This window comes from Castanea sativa, chromosome 12, assembly GCF_040712315.1.
Source record: "Castanea sativa cultivar Marrone di Chiusa Pesio chromosome 12, ASM4071231v1".
Classification (NCBI taxonomy): domain Eukaryota; kingdom Viridiplantae; phylum Streptophyta; class Magnoliopsida; order Fagales; family Fagaceae; genus Castanea; species Castanea sativa.
The window spans coordinates 48,097,040-48,112,734 of record NC_134024.1 but is presented as its reverse complement, the minus strand read 5'-3'; the positions used below and the strand labels follow the sequence as shown (position 1 = coordinate 48,112,734).

General features: G+C 36.0%; 1 protein-coding gene and 1 pseudogene across 1 annotated transcript; one reads left to right on the top strand and one right to left on the bottom strand.

The window, feature by feature from the left end:
* The first annotated feature begins 1,143 nt into the window (after nucleotides 1–1,143).
* Nucleotides 1,144–3,668, top strand: LOC142620814 (membrane protein of ER body-like protein). The gene is made up of 3 exons (XM_075794119.1): nucleotides 1,144–1,400; nucleotides 2,569–2,630; nucleotides 3,189–3,668. The coding sequence occupies exons 1-3, from the start codon at nucleotides 1,193–1,195 to the stop codon at nucleotides 3,666–3,668; spliced, it is 750 nt and encodes a 249-aa protein (XP_075650234.1). The 5' UTR covers nucleotides 1,144–1,192.
* Nucleotides 3,669–7,136: 3,468 nt separating this feature from the next.
* LOC142620813 (ankyrin repeat-containing protein BDA1-like) lies at nucleotides 7,137–10,977 on the bottom strand (annotated as a pseudogene).
* Between the last annotated feature and the right edge of the window lie 4,718 nt (nucleotides 10,978–15,695).

Here is a 15,695-nt window from a genome sequence, read left to right as displayed (position 1 = left end):
AGGACCGGCTCTATTATGTTATTAGCAAGGTAAAAAATTGACCGGTACAAATGGGGAAAAAATTAAAACTAATTAGATTGTTATTTTTAAAAAATAATTAAATTATAAAAACAATTGTAATTAAATAACAAAAGCGGATTGATATGTCATATACAACGTCAACCCACCGTGATAATAGGTACAGAGAATGTGTAAACCAATTACGTGTGTAGACGGTAGAGAATGTGATAAGTTTTGTTCAAAATGATGTGATGTGATAATAGGTACAAATGTGTAAATGTGTGACGAAACATTTAAAAACAAAAAATTAAATTAAATTAAAAAAATACCAATGCTTATGTGTTTTGGACACCGCGGGGCCTTTTTAATTAGTAGACCATGCATTTTATTGACCAATAGATTGGTGAATGGTGAAGCAACCTTAATTGAAATGCAAAGAAAAATAAATATAATATATTATATTATACGGAGTATTAATTAGTTAATAGAGGGTGCCTCTTTTATTTGGAAGCCTTAGCTAATGGTCGAAGTTGTCTATATGGTTGAGCCAGCTCTGAGCCTTGCATGTCAATTGACACTTTCGGGTATTTTCAACAAAAAGATCCACAATTTAAAGCTACATTACTCATGTAACGACACAAGTCATATTTGAAGCTACATTTTTAAATAAAACAATACCACACAGGGGTTTGTCTTACACTAAAAAAATCCCAAGTGGTTTTTTTTTTTTTTTCTTTTTAATTCAAGAGGTTAAGTGTTCTATGATTAACAATTTACATATAAAAACAATTCCAAGGGGTTGGTGTTACATTCAAAACCTTAAAGGGGCTTTGTGCTTTCAGATGAAACCTTTATTACTCTCAACACCCTTCTAGTTGGGAATGAGACATTTCTACCTTAAAATAAAAACTATTACACCGACCTCTCTTGAATTGCTTTAAACAGGTTCTTAGAAACCTTTAAAAAAGAATGAAAAATAAAAAACTACAAGGGAGGTAAGTGTAATAATAGAAAAACTCAAAGAAGGTGAATGCAATTTTTCTTGATAAATACGGTAAACTAATAATGCTTCTTTTTATAATTCAGATTCAGTCAATCTTTGCCTCTTATGAAAACCATTCATAATATGATCTTTTCTTCCAAAAAATCTAGAACACATCAAACTGGTTTTATTGTTAAACTGAAATTTGCAATGATTCTAGTAAATTGTTATATCTCATTATATTTTGTTCTCATGGAACCAAAAGATCCAATAACAAATCCACCTCCACCATCATCGCCACCCTCACCTGGTGCTATAAAGCGTGAAATCCTGAAAAGTATCATATTCGGTGGTTTAAATGAATCAATCACAAGTTTAGGTGTTGTGACATCTGCAGCCAGTGCTGATGCAGCTACAAGTAAGTGCTTGTCAACAGAATTTTTACTTTGTTTCACTCTTCTTTTGTAGTAGTAGTAGTAATATATATATACACATATATATATATATATATTTTTTAAATCCTCAATATATGAAACAATTGCAACTACTTTCTGTGTGATTTTAGGACATTTCAAATATAATGATTTGGCATAGAGTTGATTAAATCTGTCATATTCTGCCATGTGACTATCATTTTAGCTAATGTCTTTTTTTTTCTTTTTTTTTTTGAGAAAATTTTAGCTAATGTGTTTATTTAACATAGTTGGCCATCGTTTTTAGTTTATAATTAAATTGAACTATTTCTTGGCTTAAATACAAGATTAAATTTCCAACAATTGGAATATTCAACATGTGAGTAATGTGGTTGGTTAAGCAGTAAACTTTCATATTAGATACTAATGAAAAAAATGAAAAAAAAAATAGTTTTTTTTTTTTTTGAGAAAAAAAAATAGTAGTTAATATAACATATTTGAACCAATACTCAATGGGTTTAGGCTTTTTGGGTTAAATGTGTTTTTATATGTTATATTAACTACTCAATTAAAATCTTCACAATGTGTTTCTCTCCCCAACACCAACTTCCAAGTTAAATGTGTTTTTATATGTTATATTATCTACTCAATTAAAGTCTTCTCAATGTGTTTCTCTCCCCAACACCAACTTCTAATCAAATGGCTGCATTGACCAATATAATAAAAACAATATAATTTAATATAATTATATACTTGGATTTAATAGGAGAATTTTTTTTTTTTTTTTTGAGAAATTTAATTAGAGAAGTTAAAGGTACAGAACCTAAAGAACTACTTAAGTTTTATTCTTCTCTTCTATATTTTCAAATGTAATTGGATTAGCCTATTTATTTTTCACTTAAAAAAAAGAAGATTAACCTATTTACTTAATAAAATATTTATATTCATTATTATTAAAATTTTAAATAAACAAAACAAAAACAAAAAATCATATAGGTGCATATATCATCTACATACCCCATTTTTGGGCCTCATGCTAATCTTAACTTCTTGTTTTGTGATTGAATCATCTACCCCAACCTATCATTCCTTTTTGCTATGAAGACTACTGGCAGTTAACTTTTTCTATTTTACTTATGTTGGTTTTAGTTATTAACTATTTCCTCAATGCAGTGAGCATTATAGCCTTGGCAATGGCAAACCTGATTGGTGGACTTTTCGTCATTGGTCATAATGTGAGTTTTTTTATTTGTGTATAACTTTTTTGTCAAAGCTTCCATTTCAAGTCTAACAATTCATCAATTCATACAAGGTCCTCTCATTTTTGTCCCCAGAAACTTCTCCTTAAACTTGATCAATAAACAAAACAGTTGCAGTAATGCCTCTGATGATACATTCAGATATTCTCCAAATCTTAACATAAATTGTCTATATGGTTTAAGGCATTGATTCTTAGGCACTTCTTATTGTACATCATACATACACATCACCCATTTCACGTTTTAAATATGAATATCAATATATATATATATATATATATATATAGACATCATGTGTGAAATTGTAGATGTTGTATATACGGAGTGTACACTTACAAGTGCGAGAGAACAATTACTGTATTTTTTGAATTAAGTTATGCAATTAGAAAAACCTTGATTAGATTTTATGTAAATATTGTACAACATGTCTTAGATTTAGCTGATAATTTGAAGTATGTTATGTGGTGTGAAACTTGTTTCTATAAGTATAGTTTATAGCCCTATTGATCTTGAAGTAATTTTATAAAATTACAGCTTAAGGAATTGAGGAAGGATGAATCTAGAGTGACCTTGAAATCGAATGGAGCAGAAGAACAAGTGGAACGATACCAAGAAGTGTTGGGGCAGAAAAGCAATTTCATTGTGCATGCCTCAGTTGCCATATTATCATTCCTTGTTTTTGGCTTAGTGCCTCCTGTGGTCTATGGCTTCTCATTTTATGAGAGTGACAATAGGGAACTTAAGCTCGCAGCAGTTGCAGCAGCTTCTCTTTTATGCATCACACTACTTGCCACTGTGAAGACTTACATCCAAAAGCCAGCCGAGTGGTACAACTATATCACAAATATATTGCACTACTTGGCGATTGGGCTCGGAGTCTCTAGCATTTCCTTCTTAGCAGGTTACATGGTTGAAAAACTCATTGAGAAGCTAGGTTGGTTTGAGTCAAGTGTAGCTGCCACTCTATCCCTTCCTGAGATGAGTTTAGTGAAAACTGCTTGGGGATCCTACTAATATCATGGGATCCAAACCTGAAGTTTTTGCCTTTGTTATTGACTCTGCCTGGCTGAAAACATTGTTAAGGAATAAAATTTCTCTATGTTCTATTTTATATTTCACCAATCACAACCTATTTCATTCATTTTAAATTTTGTTTACTTATAAATAACCAAAGTTTTTTTTTTCTTTTTTGAGAAGATAAATAACCAGACTTTAAAATGTAGAAAGAAAAATTATAGACATGAAATTTGCAGTTGTTATAGGAACTGGAATACGGAGGGACAAAAAATTTGTGTTCATAGTGGATTAGCTTTTTAAAAAAAGAAAAGAAAAATTGAAGCCGAAATAAAAATATCATTATTATTGTCATGGAATTGTAACGTATGACACAAAGGCCTAAGCCACCATTGTGTCCTATTGATGGCATTGACTATTGCAGTTTGGATTTTGCATAATATTCCAATGCTACAAGTTCACTTTTTAAGCATCAAGTTGTCACTGGTTTCATTTTTAGAGGAATTGAGTGAGTGAGCTCATTGTTTCTTTGGATTCATAAGTTCATTAATGTGCTTTGCTCCTTTCAGTTTTTTCTTTTCTCATTTATTATATCCGCCTATTTATCTCGTTCCAAAGCAAAACTCACAAGTGATATCAACAAAAACTGTCCGGTTAAAAGAGATCAACTATAGTCTAACTGTAAACTCCCATGAAGACTTTTCTCAAAACCTTTTAGCCCAAAATTAAATTCCCTAGCTCCTAGCTAGCATAATATGTGCTGGTACTCTGGTTTGATTACTTATAATTAAGTGGGGGAAAGTGGAACCCCGGAATTACTAAACAGAACAATTAGAGCGCCCATTCCAACCCTGAAATGATTATGAAATTCTATGCTTGAATGCTTTCTTTTGCCCAGTTCCTCCTGTTTTCATGACAAGAGAACCAAGGCTAGATTGTGAAGGAAACCAGAGAAGAACAAGAACAAATAATAAGAAGAAAAGAAAGAACATTTTAATAAGCACTTAACCATGTAAAACAGATTATCTTCACAAGAGAAATAAAAATTTGGATGTGTGCATTTTAATCTCTGCAACGGCCATTGTTAAGTAATAAGGGATTGCAAGCAAAAAAAAAAAAAGTCATAAGGGAGGCCATAAAACTTATCATCATCATAGCTGGTTTCACGTGATCGCATAATATATAAAAATTTCAAGCTCTTAAGAACAAAAAGTTTTCTATTAACTGGGCACGCATTTGGGCACTTGTATCTGATATGTGCATGTAATGTGATCACCAACAAAACGTTTTCTGTCATGTATTAATGTACAAAAAGTTTTCTGTCATGTATTAATGTACTTGGTATGCCAAGGAAGTTGCATTTTTTTTTTTTCAAATTCATGGCTGATATATCTATTATAATATAAACGGAATCGAGTTAATTTAAATTGTCTCACTTTAACAGGGGACTGGATATTTCGGAAGTCGGCAACTTCTGAACCAGGTCATACATATTCTCAAATGTTTTAACTGTTTGCATGCATTATTTTAGTCAATTTCCATTCTTATAAAGTTCCAGCCTCAGAATTATAAGACTGATGGGTTCATAACACATTATAAAATACAATTGACAAAAAAGTATTCTCTAATGAGATGGAACATTTTTTTTCCAAAGATGTTGAAAACCACTTCGCTTTTAAGTGGAGAAAAATGTTTTCCATCGGTCACTTGTGCCATCACCAGGTGATGACCTATGAAGTACGGGTGCTTTTCCGGATTTGAGTGCGAATGTAAGACTCAGCAATTTTTAAAAAAATAAGGTGCGAGTATGGTGATTAAAAAATTATAAAAAATATTTATATTTATATTTTCTATATATTGCTAAGCATACTTTTTTACATTATATAAACATATACCAAATTTAAGAGCGATAGTAGATAATAACTAAAACATGATGTTCATAAATTAAATTCAATCCATAAATTTGAAGCTAAAACATTGAAATTAGAATACAGGGAGAGGGGCAGAGAGTAGAGAGAGGCAAAGAGCAAAGAGGTAGGGAGGTAGTGATGATTTTTGGGTTTTTTTTGTTTTTGTTTTTTGTTTAAAGATGTTTTTGCACTCTTTTTTTTAAAATAATTTTTACTTGAATTTTGGACTAATCAAAGCCGGCATTGGCCGATACGGGCTGAATCGGTCGGTTTCGGCCAACCAATACGATCTAATTCAACCTAAATCGGTGCTATCCAGAAAAGAAAAAAAAAATCTAATGCGACAATGGCGTCGCCTACCGCACCCTACGTCAGGCCGCATCGAACGTTGGTACGGCACCCCTGTAGCCATGACGGTGCTTTCTAGGTGATGGCACAAGTGATGATCACCCCATCATTACTTTGTGTCACCAACATAAACACCATTTTCAACACGGCCTCCACAGCCACCATCAATAGTATCTCCATTACTACAATCACCATTGCATTCTCCACCAGCACACCATCATAATTACAGCCACTACCACCACACTACTTTTAACTCTAACACGCTACCACCACCACCACTACCGTCACTTTTGTCACTTTTATGTCTACATTAAATATTAATTGCTTTTCATGCGAGTCAATCTTTTAAAAAAAAAATTAGGTCATTTGTAGAGTCGTAATCGAACATTGAAAAAATAATATAAAAACAAACAAAAAAATCATTTTATTAGAAGACCTTATGAATGCATTATTTACCATAGCAAGTCAAAATTTGACATGTGGGTTATGAACATAATAAACATGCAATTCAACAGTTAAATTTTTAAAATTCACTTTTAATTTGAAAGATTCATTTCCAAACCTTTTCCTTTCGTTATTTAATTATATATTTATTTTCATATAAAATTTTAAAGTATGGAGGACCCAAGCTTCTCCATAGCCAACTCATAAACTATATTACTACCAAGTTTATTTAATAATTAATACTAAAATATAATGTATTTGCTTTCAAAAAAAAAAAAAAAAAAAAAACCTCAGCCACTAACTCACCGTTAGCTTATTCTTTGAAGACCCTCCCTAAAGAGTTACCATAGTTTTTTAGTAGAGTTGTGGTGTGTTTTTGTGTTAAAACCTCGTTCCCTCTCCTTTATGTGTGTGTATTTGTTTCTCAAATAATAATAATAATAATAAAATAAACAGTTTATTCTTTAAAGGGCCAAAGGGGATTTGGAATATAAGAACAATCAATGACAATTACCAGAAATTATTTAATCACGTGCAAAAAGACTACTTTGCTTATGCAAATTAAAGCCATAAATGTAACAACATTTAAATTACAAACTTGATAACAAATTCATAACTTATATAAATAATCCGATGGCCATTAGACAACTATATTGAAATATAAATAACATTCGAGGATTACACCTACAAAGTAAAAATAAACACCTTGACGCACACATTTTCAATTGCATTCAGGTCCAAGCTTGGCTTTATTTTCATTTTCCCATCAATTCTTCTTCCATGAACGAATCAGCATAGAGACATGCAGCGTCTCAAGAGTCCAATCCTCTTCGACCGTATTGCATATAAAGATAGTGCGTAAATAACAGAACACAGAATCATAAAAGTTAAAACATAGGTATATAAAAAATAAATCGGGAATATGATTGCCATCGAAGCAATATAGCAGAGAGAGAGGGAGCCAAGGGCTGTGCGGAGTATAAAATACCCGGATGGAATGACGAGAAGAACTATTGTGTATGAGAGCATAAATGTCAAAGTATTTGTTATCAGGAATACCCAAAAATAGTAAGTTCTAACGCCAATGGCTGTCCCTGCGATGTTTTCAACAATAGTGTAATTTATATATCTGAAATCTCGTATTGTAGCATTGGGCAGATTGCTTCCTGGATTGTAGTCATCTTGCCAAAGTCCCCCTGGAGGGCTCAGTAGTCCTTGATAAGTCACTGTCATAAGCAACGTAGCAACCACCAAAAGCACATTGCGCCTGTCGTCCGATATTTTCGCCCATTTATCAACCTGGAGTAATCGTCTTTCCTCGAGAGATAAGACTATGGAAGGTAGGTAACGTGCACATTTAGTAACTTCAGCACGCTGTAACATTTCACTGATCTCCCTGCTTCTGCTCAGCGGCCCTGCTGTGTTATTCTCTAAATTCTTGGCATCTATATCAACACCAGAATCTAGTAACAGCCTCACAGCCTGCATAATGTAGTCTGATACACCGTCACTAATCTCGTCAATGTGAATTGTTCAAGTCTTGATATATAGTTGATACCACCCCTTTTGTTAATCCAAATGCATTAACTTTTTTACCATTAGTCTATACTCTGTAGCAGTAGATTATAAATAATAATAAAAAGTTTGTAGGCAGTACACCATAAACAGAGCAACAGTAAGAGACGTTTTGTTACTTGTTAGTGTTTGGACAGCCAGGGGCCCAGGGTGAATGGGCCATTACTTGGATAGTACTTATTTGCACTAATTAAATTTTATTCTTTTGGTACCAACTTAGTTCTTTGGGTTTTCTGGACTGCTTAAAAATTTCAAGAGCTAAAGTAATATAATGATTTTTTTTTTTTAAGAAGACAATTAATCTCTTGATCTAAATTTTACCTTTTGAGAGGCAAAATTCGAAATTTCAAGGGGGCAGTATGCAAATTTTCTTTTTAAGCTACGTGTTTTTACCTACTCTTAAGGAAAATTTTAAAAAGCTAGGGGGCCATGGCTCCCCCTGGCTCCGCCAGTAGAAGAAGATATATTTTTAAATTAAAAAATATATATATTATATTATAGTATTTTAAGGATTAACTACATTATCTTACATTTTTCTATTCTTGTATAATATGTTTGAAATTATTTAAAAGAAGGTTACTGAAATTTCCTAATTATACAAAATGAGCTTTTATTTTCCTTTCAGCTTTAAAGTCCAAAGTCAGCTACTCGTACCAAAAATGCAACAAATGATAAATTATTTGTTAAGACATATATTTTCTTTTGGGCAAATTACAGGTTACCCATATATGATTTAACCTGAATTTAAATTGTCTATTTGTGGTTTAAAAATTGGCACATTGCCCCCACCTTATTACTTTTTCCGTTCGAGCATTTAAAAAAAACAAAAACAAAACAAAATCAAAGAAAAGAAGATCAAAAAGTAGCACAATATAAAGTATAAACTCTAAAAGTTATGAGTTGTATACAATTAAGAGGTAAAACAAAAAAGAGACCAATAACAATCTGTATACACAACAACTCTGTAGCTAGATCAAGCAAAATTAAAAACAAGATAAGAAATTAAGCTCCACAACCCCACCCTGAGAAGATAAGAAATCGCAGCTGCAAAATAAGAAAACAATCCAAGTTTTCAAAAGCCCCCAGTATTCAAAGGAAAACCACAAACCCATCTCTACCGTTACTCTATCTCAAACTTCTACAAAATTCAGACAAACCATTCCAAACTCTTTGCAAAAAAAATAAAACCCCAAAAAACATAATAAATAAAGAAGAATCACTGTTTCTATTCCATCCCCACATCTCTCATCATCCTCATCTTATGTTTTAAGGAAAAAATAAATGAGATGGTAAAAAAGTGTTGTTTGAAAGCATTTGTGAAAATACGTATGATAAAAAAGTGCATAGAAATACGTAAAATGCGGTTTAAAAACTGAAAAGGGTTGTTTGAAGTTGAATGGGAACAAGAAAAGTCACATTAATTTTGTATCCATATTATATGATTTTTTTTTAACTTTATTTGCTACAAATGTTAATATGAGAACAAGGACCAAAAAAAACATAAATCTCTGAAAGAATTGTAAAATGGAGAGGTTGATAGCTTTGAGATCTAACCAGAGTTCAACTGCAATAATGTCATAACTAATTTGATATTAACTAAATACAAAAGATAAAATAAATTTGTGCAAAATAACCTCGATTAAAAAAATTATCTACTAATAAAAAATGAATAATTTTCAAACATATATACTTGAGAAAAGAAAATAACAAGATAATATAGTTGATCCTTCAAGTACATGGCATAATTACACGGAAAAAAAATATTTCACAATTTCTAACAAAATTTTATTTTATTTTGAGTGAAGGCTAATTAGTGATTAAAATAAAATCATACAATGAAAAATTATATATGTTATGATAATATTTTATAATTGGTATTTTTTTTATTTCCAATGGAGAAAATCAAGATTCAAATCCATCATTCCTCATTGTAATAATTATTGTGTTGAAAAAAACAAATAAACTTATATTTTATTAATTGAAACTCCTAATTCTTTTAAGAATATATATTTTTGATTCCAAAATAAGCATCAAAATCTAACCCACGACTTTTTTGCCAAAATAATCTAGTGGTTTGGTTCTTAAAAAATAGAAACCTGTTGCCAAAACACTCAAATTAATCTATACCCTCAACTTTTTCTTTGGCAAATTTTTTTCATAACATTCAGGTGGCTAGTTTTAAATGGTAAACATCAAAATTATGTATGTACGTATCCATATACATATGAGAAACAAATTTCAATTTGTCAATTTTGAAATATGTACTAAAAAATATTTTATAATTAGCACTGCTCTAAAATCTTTGACGTGTATTTATGGTTTTGATCATTGGATACCGGATAGCAATGGCTAGGACACTTGCTACATATCATTCACAACACAAATTTCAGGTTAGTAAATAACTGAGAAAAGGAGAGAGCTTGCCTGGGGCTGATTTGTAGATGCGGCAACGTGCAACACAGTGTTGCCTTCCTCATCCTTCCAGTTCAGTATTTTCCTCTTCCATGACATGGTTTTATTAGACTTGTTTTCTCGGAGCCATTCCACCAAGTGTTCAAAAGCCCTTAGCTTTTGGCATTTTACCGCCACATGTAAAGCAGTCTCATTTCTAATCGTCACATCTTCAATAGAATCAGGACAGACTTTTAGAAATTCATCCAATAGATCAGGTCGATCCTCTGTTGATGCTGCAGTATGCAAAGGAGTCCAACCCTCTCTTCCTTTGACACGGACAAGATCCCCATCAACCTTTAGAAGCCAACGCACCACCTGGGTTTTCCCATTCAGTAAAGCAACGTCAATGGGGCTACGCCCATCTGGATTCAGCTTCCTGACAAACGAGGGCTTTAATCTTAGCACCTCCATGGCGCATGGGCTAGGCGTCTCCGTAGCAGATGCAAAGGAGTTTCAACAAATGGTAGCTCATCGATGTGCTCCAAAAGTTTTACATTCTCCCTAATCAAGTTGTAAAAAACAGAAATATCCCCCCCTAGAGAAGCCTGGTTCAACCTCTCATATCTCGCATCCTCCATTTTATAGCGAAGGCTGATATATTAAGGCCAAGGGTTTCCTTGGTATGAAAGAAGTTAATAAAAATTTAATGGGAGTACTAATTATGTTCTTTGCTAGAGCTAGGGGTCTCTTTTTATAGAAGCTGCAACAGGTTCGGGTAGCGGGTTCATGGTTAAAAACCCGTAGAACCCGACCCGATCGATGGCTTAAGATAAAAAATTTAAAATAAAATAAAAAAAATTTAAATATGGGTTATCTGTAGATCACCTGAAGTCTGAAAAAAGGTACTACACGCTGCAAGAGGGTTGGGACTAAACAATTTATCTCTTATACTCTTCAGCTTTTATAGTTGTCACGTCATCACATTAAATTTTTCTTTGAAAAAGTTTGACTCTCTTGTTTACCTTCAACGTTTCCAAGTGCACTACTGGAAACTTGGAGCAGAGAAAAATCAAAAAGTGCAGGCAGCCGATTTTTAAAAAGTAAAAAGATTCCCGCCATGATGCAAAAGAAAAAATTGATGGGTGCATGCCATTTTTTCAAAAAAGCTGATGCAATTTCTTGTAGAAAGTACGAAACCCTAGAGAGGCAAGTCCAAATACTCGCGGCGGCGGTTGAACGCCTAATCAAGCAGAATCATGATCTAGAAGAAACCTTGCGGCAAAGGAATGCACACTCAAGCGCACCAGAGGAAGACCATGAAGGTGCTAGTCCAAAGGAGAGGAACGCGGAAAGACCAGAGGGTAGCAACGCTCCGACTAGACCCGAGCGGCAGAAGACCAATCGGCCATTCGTAGCGGACACTTTGCCAACTCACATAGCAGCCGAGATGCAAGAGATGAGGGAACGTATGGATGTGATAATGAACGCCCTCAGAGGACGGATCTCCAGCGACCTGGACGACCTAGTCCATTGAACAGATTCGCCTTTCACAGCGCTCGTGAATTCATGCCCCCTTCCTCCAAAGTTTCGCATGCCGCAGGTGGAGAATTACGATGGATCCAAGGACCCATTAGATCACTTGGAATCTTTCAAGACCCTCATGCATCTTCAGGGCGTACCGGATGAAATCATGTGTAGGGCTTTTCTCACCACGCTAAAAGGGCCTGCAAGGGACTGGTATAGCAGACTGACACCTAATTCCATTAGCACTTTTAAGGAATTAGGCGCACAGTTTGTATCACACTTTATCGACAATCACCAGCATAAGAAGTCTACTACGTGTCTAATGAACATTAGGCAACGAGAAGACGAGACTTTAAGATCATACATTACCCGCTTTAACAAGGAAGCCCTCTCAATAGACGAGGCAGATGACAAGATACTTGTAGCAGCGTTCACAAACGGGCTACGAAAGGGTAAGTTCTTGTTTTCTTTGTACAAGAATGACCCAAAGACTATGTCCGCAGTATTTTATAGGGCAACGAAGTATATGAATACAGAGGATGCCTTGCTGGCTCGAGAGGAGAAACCTAGAAAGAGGGAAAGGTAGGAAGATCCACAACCGGACAAGGGACGAAAAATGGCAAGAACCAGAGAACGACGAGAAGTTCGGCGACCCAAACCGCCTACGGGAAGATTCATGAACTTCACCCCCCTCACAGCCCCAATTGACCAGGTGCTAATGCAGATCAAAGATGAAGGAACCCTGAATTTCCTAGCAAGCTAAAGGGAGATCCGAACAAGAGGCCAAGAGACAGATACTACCGTTTTCATGGCGATCATGGCCACAATACGGCAGACTATTATGACTTAAAACAACAAATCGAAGCCCTCATTAGACAAGGAAGATTGCAGAGGTTCTTGAGGAAGGAAAGAACGGGTCAACTCTAGGAACAAAATCCCCGACGGGAGAACGAGCGTCCCAAACCACCTATAGGGGATATACGGATGATTGTAGGGGGCACTACTTCTGCAGGGTCGTCCAAAAAGGCCAGAAAGACCTACTTGCGGACGGTTCAAAGCGTCCAGTCAGCAGGTTCCTCACTAAAAGTGACGCAACGAGATAACCCTAGCATTGGATTTTCGAAAGAAGATGCGCAACGCCTTCACCACCCCCATGACGACGCACTCGTAGTCAGCATACGGGCAGGGGACTAAAACATGCATCGAGTCTTGGTGGACAACGGAAGCTCAGCGGATATCCTCTACTACCCCGCGTTCCAGCAAATGGGGATTGGTAGAAAATGAATGGTCCTAACAAATGCACCCCTTGTTGGCTTTGGAGGGATAAGGGTCTACCCTTTGGGCATCGTCACATTGTTTGTGACGGTGTGGGATTACCCACAGCAAATAACCAAGGATGTAGCTTTTCTTGTGGTCGAATGCTCTTCTGCTTATAACGCCATCCTAGGAAGGCCAACTCTCAATGCATGGAGGGCTGTTACCTCTACTTACCATCTAATGGTCAAATTCCCCACCGAACACGGAGTTGGAGAGCTGCGTGGAAATTAGGTAGCTGCACGGGAATGTTACATCGCCATGATAGAAATGGATGACCACCTACAAGCAATGAGCATTAAGGAACAGAGGACGGTGGCAGAACCGATGGAAGAATTAGAAGAAGTACAATTGGATGATTCTAGGCCCGATCGAACCACGAGAATCGGCACCCTGGCCAACCTCACGGTCTGACAAGCGCTTGCATTATTCCTCAAAGAAAACCAAGATGTTTTTGCATGGAGTCACGAGGATATGTCGGGGATAGACCCAACAGTCATAGTTCACAGTTTGAACGTGTCACCTTCTTTCCCACTTGTCCGACAGAAGAAACGAGTGTTCGCCCCCGAACGAGACCGAGCCATAGCAGAGGAAGTACGGAAGTTACAAGAAGCAGACTTCATACGCGAAGTATACTACCCTAATTGGTTGGCAAATGTAGTAATGGTCAAGAAGGCCAACGGGAAGTGGAGAATGTGTGTCGACTTCACAGATCTGAATAGGGTTTGCCCTAAGGATAGTTACCCACTCCCACGAATTGACACACTAGTGGACTCCACCGCAAGGCATGAACTTTTGAGCTTCATGGATGCCTTCTCCAGCTACAACCAAATCAAATTGGATAAGACTGATTAGGAAAAAACCTCGTTTGTAACGAGTCAAGGGCTTTTTTGCTACAAGGTAATGCCTTTTGGGCTTAAAAACGCAAGAGCCACATATCAGAGATTGATGAACAAGATGTTTGCACACCAAATTGGTAGAAACATGCAGGTTCACATAGATGATATGTTGGTAAAAAGCGTAAAGGTGTCTGATCACCTGAGGGACCTCTAGGAGACTTTTAATACTCTTCGGACATATAAAATGAAGCTGAATCCAAACAAATACACGTTCGGAGTAATTGCAAGAAAATTCTTGGGATTTATGGTATCCCAGAGGGGAATTGAAGTCAACCTAGAGAAAGTAAAGGCAATTATGGAATTATCTCCTCCAAGGACAATAAAGAAAGTACAAAGCTTGACCGGGAAGATAGTAGCCTTGAACAGGTTCGTATCAAGAGCGACGAACAAATGCCTCCCGTTCTTCCGCACACTGAAGAGATCATTCAAATGGACAGATGAGTGCCAAAAGGCATTTGAAGAGTTAAAGATGTATCTTTCTGTCCCGCCATTGCTTAGTCCATCTATGCCAAGGGAAGAATTGTTCCTGTACCTTGCCGTCTCCTCAGCCGCGGTCAGTGCGGCTCTCATTAGAGAAGAAGGAAAAGTGCAAAAGAAGTATCCCCCGATAGCTCGCATTTGCTCTTATGACCGCGGCCCGGAAGCCCAAGCCGTACTTTCAAGCGCATACTATAAATGTCCTGACAGATAAACCCTTACGGAGGGCAATGAGCAGTCCCGAAGCTGCTGGACGGATGGCGCTATGGGTAATCGAGATCAGTGAGTTTGATATCCATTATCAATTGTAGACGGCAATGAAAGGACAAATATTGGCATACTTCATTGCTAAATTCACTACCACGAAGAACCAGGGGGCAGAAGAGACGCCCATATGGAGAGTTCATACAGACGGATCTTCTAATAAGCATGCTGGGGGTGTTGGAGTTGTACTCCACACCCTGGAAGGAGACAAGATTGAATGCATGATCCATCTGGGCTTCACCACTACTAACAACGAAGCGAAATATGAGGCCTTGGTAGCAGGACTGTACCTTGCAATAGCGGCAGGAGCTAAGAGTGTGGTCATCTACTCCGATTCTCAAATTGTGGCCAGTCAGATTAATGGGAGCTCTGATTGCAATAATGAAAGGATGAAAAGGTATCTTGAGGAAGTGAAGGGTCAAAAGAATAACCTCCAATTCAAGATAATTCAAATCCCAAGGGAGGAGAACCAAGAAGCGGACCGACTCGCAAAGGCGGCTTCGGCCGAACCCATGATCATCCTCAAACAGGTATTGTCCTTCGTCCAGCTTTCATCATTATTAGACGACGTTAGCATGCAGGAGGTAAGCAGTGAGTGTTGTTGGACGACTCCTATAATGGCATATCTCAAGGAAGGCAAGCTGCCCGATAACAAAGAAGACGCAAGAAAGTTGAAGGTTAAAATTGCCCGATTCGTCTTGATTAAAAATGTCCTATATAAAAGAGGATTCTCACGACCATATTTAAGATCTGTTTCTACATTAATAAAATTTGCTCTCTGCACATCATGTTTACTGTATATTCGAATCTGCTTACAGCATTCGTAAAATCTTTTTTTTTGCACTATGTAAAACTGTTCACTGTTTTCTCATAAAAAT